This window comes from Podarcis muralis, chromosome 12, assembly GCF_964188315.1.
Source record: "Podarcis muralis chromosome 12, rPodMur119.hap1.1, whole genome shotgun sequence".
NCBI lineage: Eukaryota > Metazoa > Chordata > Lepidosauria > Squamata > Lacertidae > Podarcis > Podarcis muralis.
In genome coordinates, this window is record NC_135666.1 from 56672810 (window position 1) to 56696259 (window position 23450).

At 45.4% G+C, this 23450-nt stretch overlaps 1 protein-coding gene across 2 annotated transcripts in view; it reads right to left on the reverse strand.

Annotated features, from left to right (window-relative positions):
• Positions 1–23043, reverse strand: part of TBX20 (T-box transcription factor 20) — a 42166-nt gene extending 19123 nt beyond the window's left edge. The window contains exons 1-4 of one of the 2 annotated variants that reach the window (XM_028750205.2): positions 22599–23043; positions 14256–14496; positions 9887–10051; positions 2702–2810 (exon numbers count right to left, since the gene is read on the reverse strand). In XM_028750205.2, the coding sequence (XP_028606038.2) occupies positions 2702–2810; positions 9887–10051; positions 14256–14496; positions 22599–22725 (642 nt within the window). In that variant the 5' untranslated portion in view covers positions 22726–23043. Of the gene's footprint in view, positions 1–2701; positions 2811–9886; positions 10052–14255; positions 14497–17495; positions 17762–22598 lie in introns of those variants that run through there. The other variant, XM_028750206.2, reaches the window with a different exon arrangement.
• Positions 23044–23450: the final 407 nt, after the last annotated feature.

The following is a 23450-nucleotide window of genomic DNA, read 5'->3' on the forward strand; positions in this document are numbered from 1 at the left end:
CCCTGGTCTATAGCTTGGTAAGTGTGCCATTGCAGACACAGTCCAGATAGTGTTGTGATGGGAAACATGTGGCCCTGCTGGTGTTGTTGGATTGCAGCTTCCATCATCCTTGATCGCCATCCATGCATGGTGGGAATTGGAGCCAAGCATCTGAGGGGCCACGGGTTCCCTGCCCCAACATGGTGCATATTAGAATAGTTTACAGTTATTTCCCAGATACTCCACAAAGTTTTCCCATTCCTCTTTATATAGTTGAACCTCTTGTTCTCTTATTTTACTAGTTAAACCTGCTCACTCTGCGTATTCTATCATTTTTAATTCCCCAGAATAGCTGTTCAAGCACGTAAAAAAAACCAAAAACTAGTATTCTGAGTGAGTAAATGTTGTTTTTACCTATTATAAGACTGTTTGCGTCATTATTGTTTCAAGGGGGAGAAAGGTGGGAAATACCAGGAGAATCCGGTCTGTCTTAAAGCATTCTGGATTACTTAAACTAAAAGGCTAAAACTAGCCCATCTAAGCGTCTCTTTTTAAGCTGCAAAGGGATGCACTCTGCTGAACTCACAAACTTGAGGAAGGAAGGAAAATATCTAATAAATATATTCTCTCCTAGCATCCATTCAAATCCCAACAACTACCAACTTTTTTACTTCTGCCCAAGATTTCTGCAACACCTTTCTGCAACACATATATCAACTGTTCCACAGCTCACGGCTAGGACCTTGTAATTAGCAATGTGCAATAAATTGTTCCCTCACAGATCTCTTTCCTAATTTAAAGATTTCTAAGAGGGGAAAATGATGAATCAGAAGAATGATGGAACAGACTGCAGGTGAGGGGTACCGAATGCTTCTCTGCATTCAAAAAAATATTCCAGGACAAACCATCTACTCCCTAAGAACAAAAGCTGGAGCAGAATCTTCCATCCTATCATTTAGCTGTTAGTTTTATTACTATTTGCACAGAATTTGGATGCACGTTCAGAAATGTGATCCTTTTCTGCCGTCTGCCTCACTCAGCTGACTGTGTAAGACCAGCTCATGTTGTCTTTATGAACAATTGCAAAAGCAGAAGGATTTGGTGCAGAAAAAGAACTTTCCCCAGTTTCTATCACTATATGGTTTTTTTATAGTCCTTAGGAATGCAGTGGCCTTTGCTGATCCTGATCAAAGCCAATAGCTCTCTGTAGAGAAAGTATAATTACAAACACTCTGTGAATAATTGTCTTCCTTGGAGGACACCAAGGCTCATATCACTAAAAAAGCAGCAGTCTGGTCCCAGATAATGTACCGCACTACTAAGAGTTAGTTGCCCTGGGCTCTTGGGTTAGATTCTATGAGACAAGGAAAGACAATATATCTTTGTCATATTACTGTGTTCTTGACAAGCTGGCTCAGCTACTGCTATTGCAATTTTTTAAAGCTCTTATTTCTATTTCTTAGAAACACACTTTTCATATCAACCATCACATAGATACAGCTGCAAGACTTCCACCCAGGGACTTTGATGCCTTCTTTAGGGTTAATGAATAATGACATCCAGTAAGGACAAACAATCACACCATCATTTCTCCATTATGACAGTGGGGGAAATAAATTCTTATTAAAAGCTAACAAGGAGAGTTGTGTGAGTGCAGACATGCCTACTCAGAAGTAGGTCCCACTGAATTCAACAGTAAATTATGCATAGCATTGCAGCGTCCATTAGTTATGCTTCTTCCCCACTGAAATCAACGGGACTTAAGTCAGGACAATTTTTTCACACCAATGGGCCTTCCAAGCCCATCTCAGGATACTTCCAACTGGAGGACGTCTATTACAAGCAGACCTGATTTTCTGTGTGTACGAGCTTACTGTGTTAGCTTCCGCACATTTCCATTTTTTTAGGGACTGGTGTTCATTGCTGTTCCACCTTTTGCCACCCATCCCAGTAAATTTTTCACAGTGGGTGGTAGCTTGTGATCTGGGAGGGAGGGATAGGCAGGGAGGGATAGGCATTTCCATTAATATTTAATACGGAGATCTTGTGCAAAACTGAAATTTAATATGGAGATCTTGTGCAAAACTGAAATTTAATACGGAGATTTTGTGCAAAACTGAAATTTACTTCACTAAGGCTTGCACAAGACTGATAAAGAGAACATGCCCAATAATACTTCCGTATTATAATGATTATATGGGGGGAAAGATGCACAAGAAACTGTTTTTATAATGAAATTATTTTAGAATGTTGTATCATTTTACTGTTGTTAGCCGCTCTGAGCCCGCCTTGGGCTGGGGAGGGCTAAAATAAAATAAAATTATTATTATTATTATTATTATTATTATTATTATTATTATTATTATTTGGGGGCAGGGACAAGCACACCACCACAGAAGCCTGTTTAAGGAGAGAAATTGTTAAATGGGGTCATGGGCTGGTGAGTACAACGATGTTAAAATGCTGGGCTGCTGAACCAAGAGGACAGAAACAAGAGAAGGATAAATGAGGTATAAATGACAGAACCTTCTCCCCGACCCAAGGCATCCCTTGCTCCCCCCATTACATTTTGCACCCCTTAACAGCCACCTAAAAACAGCAGCACCTTCCCAACAGCCACTGGCGCTCTGCTCATAACGCCCGTTCCCACCAGGTGTGCCGGCAGGTGTCATTGCCTGAGAGAGCGGACATTGTTTCCCTTCCCACAGGACCAGCTACTCACGTGACCGTGCTGATCCAGCTCGTTGTTTGTTAGCTTCACTTTTTCAAAGGACACCATCTGCTTCAGCAATTGTTCCCCCGTGAACGGAGAATCCGGGTGCACGTACAGTCTGGAAAGCCAAGAGACACAGGGCCTGTCAATCAACCCGATCTGTGTTCGGGACGTTTGCTTTTGTAAGAGAGCCGCCCTACAACTTCCCAGCCTAGTCTACTAGGCATAGCCAGTTAACAACACTGACAACCCAGCTCAAGTTCAGGTGCCCTATTTACTAATTATTATTATTATTATTTTATTTAAAGATCTGCCTCTTGAAGAAAAAGCAATGCAATCTATGAAAGATTGTTCTGAAGGAATAATATAGGAGAAGGCTCAGACTGAAAGATATGCCAGTGAAAAGGGGTTCACTGGCTCCATTTCCTATAGATGTGAAAAAAAACAGCAGCTGCCCCAGTGTCAAAAGAAATTAGTAATGTATCAGTCTCAGAAAGAAAGCACACAAATTAAGTCATCGATGGATGTTCAAAATATCCGGAATTCTCTGGACATAGCCGGTATTCAGCTCTCTTAAGCTGTGTCTGGGCAAAATCCGCTGAAGTGTCCAGGAAAATCCACATTGATGTAGATTTGGGTGATTTCCATTAAAAATAGCTCAAAAAACTTTCTTTTTGTTGAGATTTTGCACACAAAAATAGCTCAACAACTTTGCCAAAAAAAACTGCAACACCTTTTGTGTCCGGATTTTCACTTTTTGAAATACGGCAACCCTACTTAACAATATATTCCAGTCAGTGCCAGATTTATGTATAAGCTAAACAAGCTATAGTTTAAGACCCCACTCTCTTGGGGGCCCCGAAAAAAAATTAAAGGGGAAAAAACCTGGATGTACATTTCCAATTGTTCAACAATTACTTTGATAAAATACATATTTTGTTATGTTCAAATGGCTTTAGATACCTATTAGGTCCATAAATTACTATATAGCATATATTCAACACACAAAAACAGCGACAATTTGTTGTTGACAAAGGACAGCTGGACATATAAAGAGCCCCATGACCTTCAGTAGCTGAGGGCCTCATCAAACCTAAATCTGGCCCTGATTCCAGGGATAGATAGACTTTCAGCCTTGGGTGGGGAAGAAACTGCTGTACAATAGAAAGCCCGTTCCAGTCCCTCCCAGATCAAAGGCCAGGGAAGCGGAGACCTAGCATGGCATCATTGCCAGCCTCTGCCAACAGATAAGATGGGAGGGGTCTACCACAGTGGAAACCCCAAGTTACCCCCAGGTGAGTAATAAGCCTTGAAATGGGGTGCTAGAGTGTAGGGTAGCAGCAGCTTTGGATCAGCTGGAGCTGGTTAGCTAATAAATAGCCGCCCCCTGCTTTTGCCCCTGCCAACATGATCCACAGAGCTTCCTGTTAAGTTGTGGGTGAACATATCAGATGACACAGCGATTCTTCAAACAGCTCTTGTTTATTCACAGGCCAGAACAGAACTGAACTGAAGGGTTCAGCCAGCCTGCTTATATAGAGCTCCAGTACAACGTAACTGTAACAACTTTCTGAAACTATCCAATCACTGAACGTCACTTTCAATTCCTTATTTGCATATGTGGACCTGAGTGAAAACTATCTACAGTATCCCCCTGCTGGCCCAGGGTGAGAACTTCAGTACATAAAACTTCCCAACCCACATCTCCCCAGCTTTTCATTAGCACTCTTCTGGATGCAGAGCCGGCTCTGCCATTAGGTAAACTAAGGTGGCGGAAGCCCTGTGGGTGCCCCGCTGCCTCCGGTATTGGCTGAAATGGCACCCAAAATTGCAGAAGCGGCAGCAGGGCAGGGAAAGGTGGCACTTACTGTTTTGCCTCAGGTGGCAAAATGGTACACACAGCTCGCCTGGACGCCTGCCACGTATGACATTCTCGAATCCACTTCTGCGACAAACACGGCAATCCCATCAATGCTAATCTGGGAGTAAGTCCTGCTGAACCCAGTAGGACATACTTCCCAGTCAATCTGTCTCAGGTCCAGCTGCCTAACTAACAGCAACCCCAAGCCCACTTCCTTGCAAGTAAATTCCACCGAAATCAATGGAACAGTCCCAGATTAATAGGATTGAGATAAGCGATGTCTGAAACAGGCTCATTAAGTTATTCATTTGCTGGCCTGAATCATGAATGCCTGTTTCTCTTTTAAAGCTTTATTATTTCCTGGGCCTTTCATTCCTTTTGCAATCTCAGTCATAATTTTATTTCATTAGCTGATGCTTAATGCTTCCATTTTAGATTATTATTAAGCAAATCCACTGCATTGTCTCTCCCCCCGCCCCCAAAATGGAAGATTGTTTGCCTCTTCCCCTGCAGCTGTTCTGATCAAGGCTTGAAAGAAGAATGAATGGCTCATGAGTACCAACATGGTATAGTGACTGGACTAAGAAAAGAAAACTCAGCCATTAAGCATTCCAGGAGACTCCCTCCCTCCAGGTTTTGAGCAGGATAAAAATGAAGGAAAGGGACTATTTAGAGAAAAAACAGAATATAAAACAAACAGACAAATCACTGGATAGTTTTACTCAGAGTAGAGCCACTGAATTTAATGAATGTGACAATATTAGTATTAATAATAATAATAATAATAATAATAATAATAATAAATTGTATTTATACCCCACCCTCCCCGGCCAGAGTTGGGCTCAGGGGTGCTAACACCATTAAAATTACAGTAAAAATATAATAATAATAATAATAATAATAATAATAATAATAATAATTAATAATAACTAATAATAATAATAATAATAATAATAATAATAATAATAATAATAATAATAAACCAAGTTAAAATACAGGTTAAAATGCAATTTAAAATGCAGCCTCATTTTAAAAGTAGCCCATAGATCAAAACCATAAGGGGAGGGAAACATAAGGGTCAGACCGAGTCCAAACCAAAGGCCAGGCGGAACAGCTCTGTCTTGCAGGCCCTGCGGAAAGATGTCAAGTCCCTCAGGGCCCAAGTCTCTTGTGACAGAGCGTTCCACCAAGTTGGGGCCAGTACTGAAAAGGCCCCGGCCCTAGTTGAGACCAATCTAACCACCTTGCGACTTGGGACCTCCAAAGTGTTGTCATTTGTGGACCATAAGGTCCTCTGCGGGGCATACCAGGAGAGGCGGTCCCGTAGGTACGTGGGTCCTAGGCTGCATAAAGTCCCACCTGCACTATACATTTAAAGCAGTTATCATGCCACTTTGAACCGTCATGGATCCGGGAAACTGTAGTTTGTCAAGGGCAGTGACAGATGTCAAGAGACTCCTAATTCCTTCAAAGAGCTACAGTTTTCAGAGTTTCCAGGAAACAGGAATTGGTTGTTAAACCACCCTGGCAATTGTAGCTCTGAGAGTGGAACAGGGGTCCCCTAACAATTCACATCACTGCAGTTCCCAAGATTCTTGGTGGAAGGCCCTGATTGTTTAAATGTATGGTGCAGACAGGACTTTAGCCTGGTCCATTATTTTTAATAGGTGTTCTCTGAGTAAAACTCCGTTGAACACCGCCCACTATCAGCACATAAACAAGAAACCGATTGTACTTTTACCTACCACTGAGCAACAAGTTATTATTTTGCCCTGTGGTGGATCTTGCCTTAGTCAGCAAGGAGTTAAAAGCACAGGGTGGCTTGCATTGTCAAGGAAACTAATCAACACTCTGCACCAATGTTAAAGAAACAAAACAGAAAACCCCAAAGGAAGAAAAGACAAGCAGAATATTTAGCTACAAGCTAGAACTCATAAGACAGGTATGTCTTTCAAAGGTTTGGTCTGGTTCATAAAGCCATTTAAGCTAGTCGTATTCTGGGACTGGGGACCCGCGGAAAGTTCCACAATAGATTTTTCCAAAAGAATTTTGCTCCTTCCATTCACAGCGCCAGGGAGGGAGAGCCGCTTTGCACGATGACAGCAGGAAAAGGAGGATTTAATGGTCATCCGCAGTGAAGGTTTATGAATGGAAATGCTTTCAAATGATATTGGCTAATCCTCGTTAATTTCGGTCTCAGCAGTTGTGGTGCTGAAAGTTATTTCTCTACAAAAATGATGGGGGGGGGGAGCCTGAGGGTATGGATGTCACCAAGGCTTACCTACGGCAGGGATTCCTTCCCCCCCCCCTTTCTCTTGAGAATCACCTATGTAAGTAAACCTATGGATAGATCTTTTCGACATCAACAAGTTAACTTCATTTGACTCAACCTTGCCAAGCACGCAACAGATATATTTCTATCTTCAAGACTTAAACATATACACACAGAGATGTGGCTTCAGTCTACAAATAGTGATCACTGAAAAAATAAATTTAAAACCCCTGGAACTTAATTATTATTAGATTGCCAACATGCTTAAAGTTTGAGCCATTGAAAGTTTCAGCTTAATCTGCCAAAAAAATCCTCATAATACAATAGACAAAAGCATCAGTTGAAGGAGACAGGCCGAGACCACAGTCCTATACCAGGTGAACTTAGTGGGACTTACTTCTGAGTAGACATGTATAGACTGCATAGTGAAGGTCCCATTTCTGAATGAAGTTTATCCACATCTGGACAGTTAGAGGATTTTTTTAAAATATATTTTTCCCCCATAGGAAAAAGCTTTGATGTGGATAAAGTAGTCTTTACTGCTTGCCAGCCAAACACTCTATCAGGAGGCCATTCCAAATTCTGAGGGCCACAACTGAGAAGCCCCTGTTCAAGGTAACCATCCATCATATCTCATAATTTGGTGGAATGATGAGGTTGTTTTTCAGCCAGATTGACTCATTTCACTCTGTGCTGCATCTTGTACAGGATGACATCACTCCAGGAGGTGGCCAGCGCTGCTGGATCCAACCACCCACCACCCCAGCCAACACCACCAGTAGTCATGAAGGACTGGAGTCATAGCCCAACAACATCTTGGGCGCAGGGTCATCACATCGCCTGACCCTGCCCTAGACAAACCATTCTAGGAAGTACCAGACACCATTTTGGAGCAGTTGTGGTAAAGAAGAGGTCTCATTCGGAGCTTCAGTGTGAAACCTCTGGGGCCTTGAATGCTTCACTGACGGGCATCCAAGAAACAACATTCTCCCAGCCACCTACTGTCCAAAGTTTAAGGACTAAGTTGCCTTGACAAACTACACTGAAGCATCTCAGGTGCCGTGGAAATAGAGGAAGGCTTTCCATGGGACGCGGGTGGCGCTGTGGGTTAAACCACAGAGCCTAGGGCTTGCCGATCAGAAGGTCGGCGGTTCGAATCCCTGCGACGGGGTGAGCTCCCGTTGCTCGGTCTCTGCTCCTGCCAACCTAGCAGTTCAAAAGCACGTCAAAGTGCAAGTAGATAAATAGGTACCACTCCAGCAGGAAGGTAAATGGCGTTTCTGTGCGCTGCTCTGGTTCGCCAGAAGCGGCTTAGTCATGCTGGCCACATGACCCGGAAGCTGTACGCCGGCTCCCTCAGCCAATAAAGCGAGATGAGCACCGCAACCCCAGAGTTGGCCACGACTGGACCTAATGCTCAAGGGTCCCTTTACCTTCCTTACCTTCCATGGAGGCCTCCAAGTGAGATAGCACCTGTGTCAGCACAGCTCTGACGGCGAGCCAGTTTGGGAGAAGGGAAGGAGTGGTTCATGGGATTTGGAATATTGCAGGAGTTGGGGAAAGAGATTTGGATCTCAATGTGCATTTTGAAACATCATGGGGAACATGAAGGGATCTGAATTTAGAGTTGCGCTCGGGGAAAATAGCAGCTTTCCGGAGCGGGGAATGACTTGGCTTGCTGAGTCGGATTACAGACTGAGCCAAGGGGAGCTCAGTCATTCCTAGATATTCTCTCTCTCTCTCTCTCTCTCTCTCTCTCTCTCACCATTTATTATTCCGAAGTTCTGTGGCTACAGAAGCTGAAAAAACTGAGCCTTTAAAATTGAAAAAGGGATCTTGTCCCCTTGACTTGCAGAGCAAGTCGACAATTAATTGACTGCAGTGCATAAACATGACCCATGGTTTAGTCTTCAGTTGAAAAAATAATGTAATTGCATGAATCAAGCTGTAATCTAATATTTTTGACTTGCACTTGGCCAAACATGCCTGGATTTCTTTGAAGTTAAAGAGTGGAAAGTATTGTAGCAAGAAGGAAATAATGTATATATTTAAAGGGCCATTTAAACTGTTTGGCACTAAAACTTTTGCAAGGTTTTTTGAGGGTGAAATATACTCGGAGTTGAGTGTGGATTTCATGCTTTTTATTCAGCTCATAGTGGTGAGGAGGAATGGAAGTTCCCCCAGAATGTCTGCTTTATATACATTCTTTACACAATGGGCCCCACGTGATTGGCTAATTCCGGGATTCACCTGTAGGGCAATCAGGTTGCAGATTCACTTCCACCTGGAGTTGGATTGAGTGGCTCCTGAGGACCAATCAGACTGCTGCTTTCTGGACCCTATTGTTCTAGGTCCAATCAGACTGCTGCATTCTGGACCCTATTGTTCTAGGACCAATCAGACTGCTGCATTCTGAATCCTATTCAACTCAGTACATAACAGAGGGGTAGGGCAGCAAATCCTTAAGATCTCTGGGCATGATTAAGCCAACGTTAATAGAACCTGTTTTGACTTTGATTAGATCACACCTAGGATTCGTGGGGGGCGGTGTACAACTCTCCTTTTAAAATCTGCTTGCATTTAGCTGGATCATGCATACTGCCATACACTGCTCAAAATTTGGGGGGGGGTTCCTATAAAAAAAACTCAACAATACAGCAGGAATAAACAACCCTGGGAGAGATTTCCTTGGAAGTAATCTGTCAAGGGCTGCAAACCAGTGGTGTGTGGAACAGGAGTCAAAAGTGCGAATGGATAGGGCCCAAAGTAGATGGAACCACCTCCTTTTCTCTCCCTCCCTCCCTTTCCTTCCAGTTTTCTTCCTCCTTGCCACCTGCATAAAATTGAACCAAGGGCCACATAAAATTAGACCAAGGGCCAAATGCAGCCATAAGACTTGAGATTGTCCACCTTTGGAATGCACAGAAACTTTGGCTCCTATCAAGGATTTCTGCAGTTGTCGGTTCTTGGTCTGGCCCCAGTATTTACAAAGCAACGCTGAGGATTCACAGCAGAGATTTGAGGGGTGTGTGTAATGGATATGACTTGCACATGAACTGACCTTGCAGGCAGAGGGGGGTCCGCTTTGCCAGCAACCAGCCAGGAGGACCTGTGGTAGGCATATCGGTACCGCTTATTGTCGACTGGAACGATATCCATCAGCACAATGAACTTGGCTTCCGGGTCCACGCCCGAAAAGGAAACCCTAATGGTCGGAAACATTCTTCTGAAACAGACAGAAGCAAACAAGATGGTGAATATATAAATAAGGGACCAGAGAAAACAGCCCCTTTGAAACTGATCAGAAACAGACATTATAAGCCTAGCCTACCAGAGAGACAGGGAAATTCCAAGCATTTTCTGTATATCTTTGTTTGGGGATATTTAAAACAATCCATATCTCCCTACAAATATACATTGACTGAAGCTGCTCCGCATTTTAAACATTTAAAATGCATTTTAAACTACAGCTTGACAGCCACATGCAGCTCCCAGGCAGTTAAAGAAAGAGAGTCATGTAAGAAGACTTGTCGTGTCCCTTCCAGCGCAGGGTGAGCAAGCCTGAGGCTGCAAGTGGAAGGAGGTGTAAAAACTGCAACTGTAGATCTGTAGGAACACAATGGAATGGAATCCTCTGGTCGTGTGGAGCTCAATGGGGGTAATAGGGCAAGGAAGCAACAAGCAGAATGGAGGCTATGCAGGAGAAGAGTGAAAATTAGTATAATAAACAGCAGTCATGGTTTGGATATGACAGCAAGCTTGCGAGTTGAGGCATCTCACCGCACATCCTAACCTAGAGAGTGGAAAAATACATATGCCTCCAGGTTTTTAGATGCGTTGCCGAATTAAAAGTTGGTCATACTTCCATTCTGCATCATATCCAAAGTAAATACAGTGGTACCTCTTGTTAAGAACTTAATTCATACTGGACGTCCATTCTTAACCTGAAACTGTTCTTAACCTGAAGCACCACTTTAGCTAATGGGGCCTCCCACTGCTGCCGCCACACCGCCATCGTGCGATTTCTGTTCTCATCCTGAAACAAAGTTCTTAACCCGAGGTACTATTTCTGGGTTAGCAGAGACTGTAACCTGAAGCATCTGTAACCTGAAGCGTCTGTAACCCGAGCTACCACAGTAATGGTTTTCTCCCTTAGTGCTACACATATGCTATTGGCACACTATCTTATTCCCACTTCAAAAACATTAAGGCTAGAGTAGGCATATTTGGGTCCTCCTTTTAAAAAAGCCACCATAGCAATGAGGACCACCCATGTTTGCTCTCAAATACAGTGGTACCTCGGGTTAAGAACTTAATTCGTTCCGGTGGTCCGTTCTTAACCTGAAACTGTTCTTAACCTGAGGTACCACTTTAGCAAATGGGGCCTCCCACTGCCGCAGCGCAATTTCTGTTCTCATCCTGAAGCAAAGTTCTTAACCCAAGGTACTATTTCTGGGTTAGCGGAGTCTGTAACCTGAAGCATCTATAACCCAAGGTACCACTGTATATTGTTATGAAGAATATTGTGGTGTTGATAAATGTAATAGGATTGTATCTATCATCTGCCTTGGAACCAGTCAGGATGAAAGGTGATCTGTTTTTTTAAAAAATAAAATGTGCATGCTATTTCCTAAGAGCTAACTTTTTTAAAAAATCAAGGGGAATTTTAGCTATGTGTTTCCAATTTATATCCCTCCTTTCCACATGAAATGGCATGAAATTGTGGTATTGTAAAAAAGCAGCCTTGCAGGTGTCGATCGCTATTTCTGAATTGTTTAAGGACTCCCATGTTAAGTGGGACAATTAAGAAGCAGTCTAATGAACTAAACAAATAGGAGCCTGTAAAATATCGCAAAATGATGCAACATGGAAGAAGGGTTGTGTCACTCGCTAGTGATTTCACAAGCACCATTTGTAGCCCTTAGCTGCAATTTTTGGGGAGGAAACCCCACTGAGCTTACTGGAGCTTCCTTGTGGGTAAACACTTAAAACATTTTAGGTCTAAAAAGATGAAATAGTGTGGTAAACTCAGAGTTGTTGCTCAAGAGTTGCATGGGATTGTGAAAACTCTTTTCAAAGTTCCTGTTGTGACAATGGCATTTTCCCAGCACTTAAGGAGCAATATTTTGTCAATGGGAAAATGCAAAGTTCCCACCACTGCCTTCATATATACTGCTTTCATTGAGAGCACAAGTTATATTTTAAGTATATAGTGTGATAAATATGCGTACGTCAACACTTGTATCATGCAGGTACCTTTGCCAAAGGAGATGAGCTTGGTTGCAGAGCCCGGCTGAGTTTTGTATAGGTCTGTGGTAAATCCAGATTTCCTTTGTGTAAAATAGCCTTAAGGAAACTGTAATCTGGAAAGGCCCAGGAAGAGGGAGGGAACTCACTTCTGAGTGTTTATGAGAAGAATGAAACCAGGATCCTAAATCCTCAGACAGGCTTTCCCAAGTCTGATTAACCTTAGAGCTTTTAGGTCTGGGTGGGACTTCTGCAGGGACACTAAGAATGGGGTGACCAAGAAAAGCTTTTAAAACAAACAACAACAACAAAACTACAATTTCCCCTTTTAAAGCCATGGGTTTTGGCTTAAGGAAATTTTGTATTTTTATACGGGGTGTGTGGAATGTGCAAATTATTGGCAGAAATGAAAACAAGGAAGAAATGAGGGTGAGCATCTCCTTTGAGCGCAGAAGGTCCAAGATTCAATATCCTAGCATCTCCATGTGGGACTGGGTGAAATCCCTGCCTGAAACCTAGAGAGCAGCTGTCAGTCAGTGTAGGCAGTACTGAGCTGGATGGGCCAATGGGCTGGTTTCATAATAGGCAGATTCCAGTGTTACAAAGCCCCCTGAATACACATCAGTTTTATGCCTATTATGGATGGGGTGCTCTGCTTATTAGCTGTAGAGGCTGATTCATATACTGCACAAAGTGGACTTTAGTCCCCAAAAGCTCACGTCACAGTAAATTGAGGTCATCTTTAAGGTGCTGCTGTATGGGACGCGGGTGGTGCTGTGGGTTAAACCACAGAGCCTAGGGCTTGCTGATCAGAAGGTTGGCGATTTGAATCCCCGTGACGGGGTGCGCTCCCGTTGCTCGGTCCCTGCTCCTGCAAACCCAGCAGTTCAAAAGCACGTCAAAGTGCAAGTAGATAAATAGCTACCGCTCCAGCGGGAAGGTAAATGGCGTTTCCATGCGCTGCTCTGGTTTCAGTGTTCCGTTGTGCCAGAAGCAGCTTAGTTATGCTGGCTACGTGACCCGGAAGCTGTACGCCAGCTCCCTCGGCCAATAAAGCGAGATGAGTGTCACAACCCCAGAGTCGGTCACGACTGGACCTAATGGTCAGGGGTCCCTTTACCTTTACCTTAAGGTGCTGCAAGCCTTTTCTGTTTTTGTTTCTACTACAACAGACTGATTTGGTGACCCTTCTGAAAATAGCATTAATCCATAAATTATATTAATGTAGGTTTGTTTGGAAAAAAAGTTACTGGTTATTTTACAGATTTCAACTGAAGGCACACATTTTTTACTCTATCCTAGGCTTCTCAAGTACTGCTCATGCACTACAATGTAATCCTACTTAGAAGTACCATTGTGTTCAATAGGACTTACTCCCAAGTAAGTGGGTGCAGGATTGCAGCCTAAAACAAAATGAAACAAACAGGTCCAGACAGTATCCCAAAGCTGGTTTTTGCACTGCAGCAGTTTGTGTAGTTAGCATTCTACAGCTCTTCCCTCACGTCCAAATAAAAGGAAGCATAACATTCTCATTCTAACTATTACTCTGATATTAATAACCTTTAGGTGCAGACTACAAGCAAATACTTCAAGTGGTCTAATGTTACAGTGGCTGATACACAAGGCAGGCACATCACTTGGAGACACCAACATTCAACCCATGACATGCATGTGTTAAACAGCCATCACAGATCAAAAAGGAAAAAAGAGGACAAGAACCTTCATGTCATCTGACAACACCTCAAACTCAGTATTTTTAGCAATGAGGCGTGGAAGCGGAGAGGAGCAGATCAGCACCTTTTTCTGCCTAAAGGAAGCTCTTCTAGCACAATCCAGATGCCTGAAGCATGGGCTGGATAAATCCACAGCTCTGCACGCTGGCTGGTGATAAACTACCCCTTTCCCAGACTTTTGAGTCAACTTTTTCGCCCTGTGCACTTCTGTTCTCACCCCTCTTTCCTTTCAGTTGCTCCATTGTAATTCTGCACAACAAATAAGCAAAAGCAGTTGTGCTGAAGCAACATCTCCCCCAAATCTCACACGCAGCTGACGCCTTCCTTAGGACCACCAACCAAAGCTCGTCACTATTTTGTGACGTTTTTGGTTAGTCCTAACGAAGGCACTGTCCAACTGTGGATTGTGGTGCCAAAATATAACCGATGACTTTGAAAGTATAGCCTTACCTCCCCGATTTGGTGATGATCATCTCGGTGCCCAGGTCGTGGAATTTGTCCCAGAGGTCCTTGGTCTCCAGGCTGCAGGAGATCTTGGCCATCTCCTCGCTGGGAATGATGGGGGTGGTGGGAATGAGGGGCTCGGTGCACAGGGAAGAGGGGCTGGCGCTGCCGAAATCCCCCGGCGGCGTTTCCAAAGCGGGCAAGTCGCCGAGCGTTTGGGAGCAAGACGACTTCTCCACGAATTGCTCTGCAAATGGGACAGAGAGAAAGGGCGACGACGGAGTGAGATCGCTGCTCCTGGTGAATAATCGAGTCAGCACAGCAGAGCAAAAATGGAAAAGCAAGTCAGCCTGCTGCCCGGAAGAGCAGAGAGGTGAACCTGACAAACACGAGGAACGATTCCAGCAGAAAGCCAATAATAACCAGGAGGGGAACCGATGCTCCCGCAGGTCCTGAACTCCCGCAAATGAAAACGACGCGCACGAAATTGGAGAGATCGTCGTGGCTATAGCCGATCCAAGACTATCTGGGGGTCTCTTTTCCGTCTGCCTGTCTCTTCCCTCACTCATATGAACTTACGGCCCCTTTGGGAAAGCGGAGCCTTGAAAACTGCGGCCACAATCCCGCGACATTAAGCCCCTGAATTTCTCAAGCGGCAGAGGATATGGTTTTTAAACTCCCTGCCGCCCTGCGTTTTACGCACCGCAACAGCAGAGGCGTTCGGGCGCTTTTAGGCAGGGAGCCGGCTACACACAGTCGCCGCAATTGGCAGTTAAAAGCAATCAAAGCGCAGCGAAAGTGTTGCGTGTGAAGAGCTTTCTCCACTGCCGCCGCCTCCTGATTTCCATCGCGTCTTGTCCTCAAGATTTCAGAAGAGAGAACGAGGAAGAGAGAACTTGTCGGTTGCCTCGCAGACGAGAGCAGACGCCGCCCTGAGACGGCTTTGCCCACTCACGAAGCGCGCCACGGACAATGTTTTGCAAGCAGGTACAAGAACGCTGGCCACTTGCTTTCTGCGGCAAGAAACCCGTGTTTCATCCGCTTCACTTTAGATGTGAAAGCCTGGGGAAAAACAAGAAAGATCGCGGGCGGGAGCTGAGTTGTTCTCCCCCAGTTTGTCCGTTCCTCCCACCTATTAGTTTCTGAACAATTGGAGAGTAGACAAGGAGTGGGAATCAAATTTTACGTCCCGTTCTCACTCCCATTTTGTCGGAAACAAGGAGTGGGGAGGGAACGGAAAATAGGGAGAAAGCCATTTCCCCCAATTTTCCTTTTCCCCACCCAGCCTACACTTCTCTCTACTTCAGCCTTGTGCTCGGGGTTCACATGAATGAATGAATGCTCTTCATTTAAAAACAACCTGCAAATAGAAAAGTAGCGCGTCAACCTTCCAGACTTGCTCTGGCATTCCGTTTTCGCAGTGTATGTTTATTTATTTATCTTGGAGCATTGTCACGTGAGCTTTCACTTTCCACCTAAAGATTTAGAGGTTTGCCTCCTCACTGAGGCCTAGCACCTCGAAGAACACAAAGCTGCGTCCTTGAAAACATTATTTACCGTACAACCCGACCAGAAAGGTTTTAGCTCAAAAGACTTTGTGTAGATGACACCAAGCGAAAGGGAGATGATTTGCAATCAAGGACGCGGATCTTTTTAGGGGGTGCAATTTATTTATTTTTTAACGACCCGGCTTACTTGGAAGAAAGGAAGTACCTCTGAACTCCGTAGGCGTTTTTGTATTTATTCAGGATGAGTTTAAACTGCTTTCCCGCCCCCCCTTCCCCAACCGACAGCGCATTCCTATGCAAGTCTACTCGGAAGGAGATCCCTTGGGCTTCCTCCCAAGAAAATAGGTACAGGACTTGCATCTGGTTGCAAACAACGGGTGAAACACCATCGGGCCCAGCTAACCTTCCCAAAATTCAAAGCACTGTTACTTCTTTCCTTGGATTTCAATAGAAGGCGCAGGCTGCTAATCCTTTAGCAACGAGTAAGCCTCGTTGCATTCTGTGAGACCAAGCCTAGGATCGCACCTTGAGCCTGAAATCCCAGGCACACTTACCTGGGAATAAGCCCCATTAAACTTAATAGGATTTACCTCCGACTAAACATGTAGTTCAGAGGCCTCCCTCCCTCCCAACTGTGTTCAAAGGGAATTTCACGAGGAGCCGGACATTCTCCTTGGAGTAGCTCTCGCTGAGCCTTCTGTGAAGAAACATGTTTAGGTTCGCGCTTCTCGGCTGGATCCTGCCCCAACTTGTGATCAACAAAAGAACTACATAGAATAGGTAGCAGAGCATCTCTCTATTGTGGCTTGCTTCTACCTGCAAAGGGTAACTGAAATTAAATGGTTGTCAAGTTACTAGTGAAATGAATTCTTGGAGTCAGGAGTGCCAACTTGGTCCTGTGACCGTGGGAGCCCAGGGCCTTGGCTATCAGGCAGCATGCATGGTGCTGGCATGGACATTTGTGGGTGCCCGCCCAGCCCCTTCATGGGGAATTTTGTAGGTGCTCGGGCACCCAGAGCCCCAGGGAGTTGGCACCTATGCTTGGAGTGTCCTGCTGGGACCAGGTTGGGTGGCATCGGGTCGGTACTTACCTCTCAGTTTAACTTACCTCACAGGATTGTAGTGAGGATAAAAGCTATTTTTTTGGGGGGGGCTAGAACTGGATGGAGAAGCAGCATATAAATATTAAGATATAGGTAGGGAAAAGGACCCCAGATTTGGGAACCTTCCCAAGTCTAGAGGGGAAACCGCCTCCAAACACCCTGCGGCTTCTGGTCGTCCCGATCAATCTTCCAGATTGATCACAAGTTCTCCTGATCGGATTTCTTTCTCCAGTCCTCCGCCTGGTGAAAGGCTGCCCGGGAGGATTCCAAAGAAACCCCCATTTTCATCAGGCGAGGGGACCGACCGGGAAATAAAGTCATCGCTTGACCTCCTGGCGTTGTTAACTCTCCGTGGGGCGCTATCAGATGTGGGCATCGTGAGCAAGCCTCACCTTCCGCACAAGTCTAGAGTTCAAGTGCCATAAACTGGAGACGAAATGCGAAGGAAACGGATCCAGCTGGAGAAAGTAAGTCAGAGATCCCCCTAACGCCCCAGCTGTATCCAGAAAATCGGGATCTAGTGGTTTGTGCGCAGTCGGGATGGAGGCGAAAGAGGCTAGATTGTGCTTTAGCTAAAACCAGATATAGGACTCTTAATTCTAAAACTCTCAGGATGTAACCCTACGTCCACTTACCTGGGAGTAAGCCCCACTGAACTCGGAGGGGCTTACTTCTGAGTAGGCTTAAATTTGATTGCATTGTAAAGCTCCGGGCCCCCTCTTAGCAGCTGCTTGTTAAATCCAGTCCAGGGGCCAGCATCCACCCGGAAAATTTTCTCGAATGTGCTCAGGAGGCTTGCGCAGGAGAGCTTCCCCTGCTGGGTCGCGCGCCTCGGCGCTGTTGGAAGCCAACTGATAAGGGCCCAGTTACTTTGAAGGCAGGAAGCCTGTCTAAATGCCCCGATTATCGCCGCCCTTAAATAAAGAAACCACTTGAGGGGCTTCGTGGTGGTTGGCGGTGGAGGGAGACTTTATCCAGCTGGCGTCGGAAGCGAGCGTTATGGAAGGGAAACCCAAAATAGAACTGGTCCCAGATGGGCAGGATCGGACCAGCGACGCCGGCGGCCCATTCCCAACCAACTCACAGGACGCATCCTGTGCCAAGATTCGGGGCCGCACCCGCCGGAGACTGATCCCAAGCATTTCACCCACTACATGCCAGAAAACACACACCAATTGGTCAGATACACGTTTCCAACCGGACTAGCCCAGTTGAAAGGTTGCGACTCCCGGAGATGTTAAAAACGGCTGAGATTTCCTTCCCAAGGAAATAGGCGCAGGTTTGGAGCACGCAAGATGTGCGCTGCGATCCCAAGCGGAAACCCCATTCAATTCAGTGAGATCTACTTCCAATAACGAAGCGGATCTAATCGTCCAGTGCAGTCCAGGTCCCATAAGGCAGGCTCGGAGCCTGATCCTGACAGTGGTGTGGGATTGAGGATTGGAGTGATCATTCTGTGATATTATGGCAGTGGGCAAAGCTGTGTTGTAACCTTGGAATAAAGTCAAGGAGGGGTGGGGAGAAGAGGTCTGATTCTCGACCCCTTTATTCAGGATAAATATTTCATCTTCAGAGGGATCGGACAGGTGTAAAACCTCGTGCTCTATTCAAAGTCAGGGTGCGCTCAAATCCCAATAACTTCGAGGCTGCGTTGCCCAACTCACTGATCCAGTGTAAACTTCGGAGCTGAGTGGGGTATTAAAATAATTACGGTTTGGAAAGGGACATAACTAAGGATGACATATGCATCCAAATTTGGGGGTGGACAGAACGTCTCTGTTCCTAACACTCTTCCAAGATTCCCCGCAGGGCGCAAACTGAGCGGTAGTTTCACGCACCATTGAAAGGAATGAACTCTGCTTTTACGCAGTCTCGCTCCTTTGAAATGGGGTTTATTTAGGGAGAAACGCTCAGGTGGGTTGTGGCTTTCCTTGGGACTTCTAACAGTCTGCACGGAAATCGATGCGTCTCCCTCGATCCAGGGTGTATAAACGCTTCCACACAGGATCGCACCCTCCGGAAATCCCAAACTCATATCTCACCTCCCAGCAAGGGACTTAAACGCAATGGATGCTTTGTGGCAATTGTTTGGTTTTGCGTTCCGTACCCCGCCCTGGTATCTGTATCGGTGGAAGGCGGGTTACACATATTTATGATAAATGTATAAATAAAAGTACTATGAAAAGAGGAGAGCACTCGCTTTGTTGGGATTTCTGTCAGGTTTTTGTTGTTCAATGGTTTTGTCACGCTCTTAAGAACGATTGTGTCAACGGGACATTCTCTAGAAAGCCAGTTTTTAGTTGAGTAAATTAGTGGCACAAAACACCCCATAACTCTCTCCCACGGAGATCTCGCGATTTTTTAATTCAGATAATATATGCCAAAGACACTCGAGGGAAGTTCTAAGCCTTGGCTCTCAGTCCTGGTGTAACCCTTCAAGCGCATTTTAAAGCACTCGCTGCCAAGAGTCCTGGGAACTGTAGCTCACCACCCAGAACTACAGTTCCCAGCAAAATATGGTTCCCAGGATTAAGAGGGGTGGTGCTTTAAGTGTATGGCGCGAACTCAGCCAAGTTGCGTCTCACACGTTCAGCAGTGACTCCTAGCTCCAACGCATAAGAATGGATTTCCCAGATAGCTGTCCCATTGGGATTAAATGGACCGAATTAGATCGAAGTGTAACGGCAACGGAATCCGCCTCCGAGCAAAGCCAACCGCATCTGTGACTCGGGCTCTAATCAGCCGCTGGGCGCGCAAGACTCCGCGGTTGAGTCTGGGAAATGGGCTGAACAGAAGGGACGGCAAGTTGGGCCTACACTTCCAATAGAAGAAGGAAGAGGGGAGCTAGAAGGCGAGGATACAGCGAGTCGATTGGGAACGCGCTCCAAAGAGATCCCAGGGCCCTCGGCCTCCGGTTTCTTCCTCAGCAAGAGACCAAACGAGGAAACCGAATCAAAACAAATCGAGATCCCGCCCGGTCCAATCTCCTGGTGATCATCTTAGTCGGTTTAGCAGATCTCAAGGATATGGTCGTACCGGACCTCTTTCAACCTGTCCAGGATCTTTCTGCTCATATTTATTTAAAAACTGCAGTGGGAGGCGGGAAGTAATATTTTCTTAAAAGCAGGCGCAAAGGCAAGTCTATGCAACCACGAGCCAGTCCATACTCGGAACAGGGGAAAGAAGGGTCTGTAAATAACCGGAAACAAATTCGCTGTGACCGAAGCTCAGAAAGATAAAGTATAAAATTATCTTTCAATTACGATGTTTGGGATGAGGGACCGGTTTCTATTTTCTACGAAAGTTTCTTAAGCATACGCATTGCTTATATTGAATGCATCTTTGTAGTACTTAAAAGCCTTCGGATTTTTTGTTTTGTCTTTTAAATTACCCTTTTTTAACAACGCCAATGAGAACTCTCGCTCTTCCTAATAACGAAATGCAATATCAGAGTATAATTAGGAAAACCATTAGTTGAGGAAGAGGGAAGTCTCAGGCCAAGAGGTTTTTGTATATTATATGCAAGATGGATGTTTTGTCAATTTTTTAAAATAAAATTTAATTAAAATTATATAAAAAGAGAGAACTCTCGCTCTTCCTTTCATTCTTCACCAAGAGAAAAAGGTAGTTTTCTAAAGGCGCATTATTTCTATTAATGGTTAAAGGGTGGGCTAACTGACAGAGGGAAGAGGTGTGAAAAAAATTATAGTTAAGGGTTTCTGGGTAATGTTTCTTAAACAGCCCTAAAGGAAACCCACACAAAGAGCTGAGCAATGATTTTATGAGAAGTATTTTTTGTTAACGCTTCTGTAAGAGAAAAGGATCTAAATACATAATGTACCTAAAGCTCAAAGTGCTATAAAGGTCAAAATCAGCACAATAGTATCTTAAAATAAAGAAAGTGCAATAATTCTTTGTTATTTTCCTTGTAACGTCCTTGGAGCAGAGACATATTTACTCTTTTCTTAGGAAATTCTGTAATTGAGGTTCTATACAAGTCGACAAAACTTATTTAAAACAAAACGCACAAAACTTTTCACATTCTCCACTACTTATCATTATTAATCATCTGCCCTTTACCCAAAAGGCGGGTTCCAACATTCAAACACAATATTTAAAAACAGTTTAAAATAACTTAGGTGGGTCCTAAAAAGCATACCACATCGAGTGTCAAAAGCCAGGGTAAATTGGGTTGGGTATTTGGGTTGACGCACTAAACTTCTGGAATTAGAAGCAAGTTCTCTTACGAATCAAAATGGCTTATTTTCAAGTCAAAGTGGAATGTTTTACTAGAGAGTATGAAACAGTAGTCCTGGCGTGTTTATCAGAAAGCAAATCTTATTTACTCAACGGGAGGATGTTTTAGGATGGGATGTCCATCCATGCAGGATAGCGCAGATTGACTTCAGAGGCTTTAAGGATCACAGTCAAAAATATGGGCTCCCTGTTGTGGATTGCAATTCAGGTCCAGCGAAGTTTTGCCTTCGACTTCAAAGGGATGTGAACGGAGTCTTTGTATTTGAAAGCAAATCCCATTTCTTTCAGACTCCTTAGTTTATGATCACCTCATCCTAAATACATTTATATGAAATTGGTCGGGTTTATTTATTTTTTAATGGCTTCCAGATTCGGAATCACAGCCTTGGCTATTACGAATCCCAGTGATTCCAGAGGACAAGTTTATTTTGAATACAAACTCATTCCAAAGGAGGCCCCATTTTCATCCTGAAGCAAATCCTACCAAGCTAAACGTGCTTGCCCAGCGATCCTGGGACTTGCTCCCAGCTAAATGTGTACAGGATTGCAGTTGTCTCCTGTGCAGCAAATATTCACAGAATTTCTGGCTTTTAAAAAAAAATATTGATTGCTAGTAATTACTTTACTCCCTCTCCAACTCTGTCTCCCTAGTTTAAAAAGTGTACGAACAAACTGGGGAGAAGTGGTTCCCACTTAATCAGCTGGTCCTAGGGCTGGTTTTACAACTACAGCTGCGCCCCAAAGTTCTCGGATGAAAAGTTTGTTTTCCGGATCGATGGCCTCTTTTGCCCGGAGAGAGGAAGAGCAGTCCAAGAAAACAGAACTTAGCAAAATCGTATCTGGTTTTTATTTCTGACCGGAGATACGGCACTGGGGCCAGATCCTGTATCTGATCCCTCTAAAAGCAGCAGCTTCTTAAAATGAAAACGATGCGTCGGATAATCGCAGCCTTTAAAGAACCACGGAACGCCCCGTCGTAACAACCGGGATATTTTAATTGTAAACCAGACTACTTAGAAAAGCGTTTGCTTCCGTTGCCTTTTAACACTTTCCACTGGGCGTTTGGAAGGCATCCTTGAGAACATCCCAGTCAAGGGGAAGTGGAACCATCCAGTCCAATTTAGGAAAGGCATTCTCCCACCCCACGAATAATTATTGTTTTGGAAAGCTGTCCTTTCTAAACGTATCCTCCCGCCCCCACACACAGTTACCCATTGAGGCCCATTGAGCTCGGTGCCGCATTAAAACTGCTAACACATTTGCAAAACTAAGCAGGAACCTGTCTGTTTTCCTGCATTGCAGGGGCTTCGCCTGGATGACCCTGGGGGTCTCTTCTATGATCCTATGACAGGATCACCCCCTCCCTCCATTCCCCCAAGCGATCACTCCAGCATCCCAGGCGAAAGCCCCTCTAGGCTGGGCAGGTGGGCTTGGAGAAGAGGACCCCCCGACGGCGCGTCCCTCCTTCTCCGGAGACTCACCCAGGGGCTTGATGGTGCTCTCGGCGCTCTCCTTCTCCTTGGAGCTCCCGCTGGACATGAGCGCGGCGATGGAGAAGGCGTTCGCCCGGGAGGAGAGCTGCGGCTTGGGGGAGGCGGTGTACTCCATGGTCTCGGAGCAGAGGACGGCACCCCCAGAAGAGTCAGATGGTCGCGCAGAGCCAGGCCGTTCCCTCCTGCTACCCAGACGGCTCCAAAGGAGAAGCAGTGAGGAGGAAGGAGCCCACGGGCTGAGGGATCGGGAGGCCAGAACTTTTTGCCAGACTCCCCAGGACGACTCTGGAAGGTCAGGGAAGCGCGCGGGCGCAGTTTACGTGGCGACCATCGTCTTCCCTGCTCCCTGGATGGAGGCGAGGGAGAAGGAGAGCGCGCGCTTCGGTGCGGATGGAAGAGGCGTCTGCCAGGGCCGGAGGGCTCGCAATGAGATCCGCCTTCCTTCCTCCTCCGCCTTAATTCGCTGGCCGCCGAGATCCTATCGGCTGCCAGCCAATCAGAGCCTGCCCACGTCAGGCCTCGCTGATCCCACCGGAGAGGAAGGCAGAGCGCGCGGGAGGGCAAGCGCCGGGCTCTCCAAACTCGCCTTTTCTTTCAAGCCAACAGTTTAGTTCTGGGGAGGAAACCAGAGTTTGGAGAGGTCTCCCCCTGGTCCTTTTTCGGGGTTTCAAGAGGGAGGGGGGACCCTCCACGGAGGGCATCGGACCACCCCTATTCTGGGTTTCAGCCCACGCGTTTTGATTTCTCCATCTCCGGGCAGCTCGCTGGCTCCACGAGCGTTCAGGGTTTCCTCACCACGAAGTTTGTTTGTTTGTTTATTGTGGGCCCAGTCACAATGCC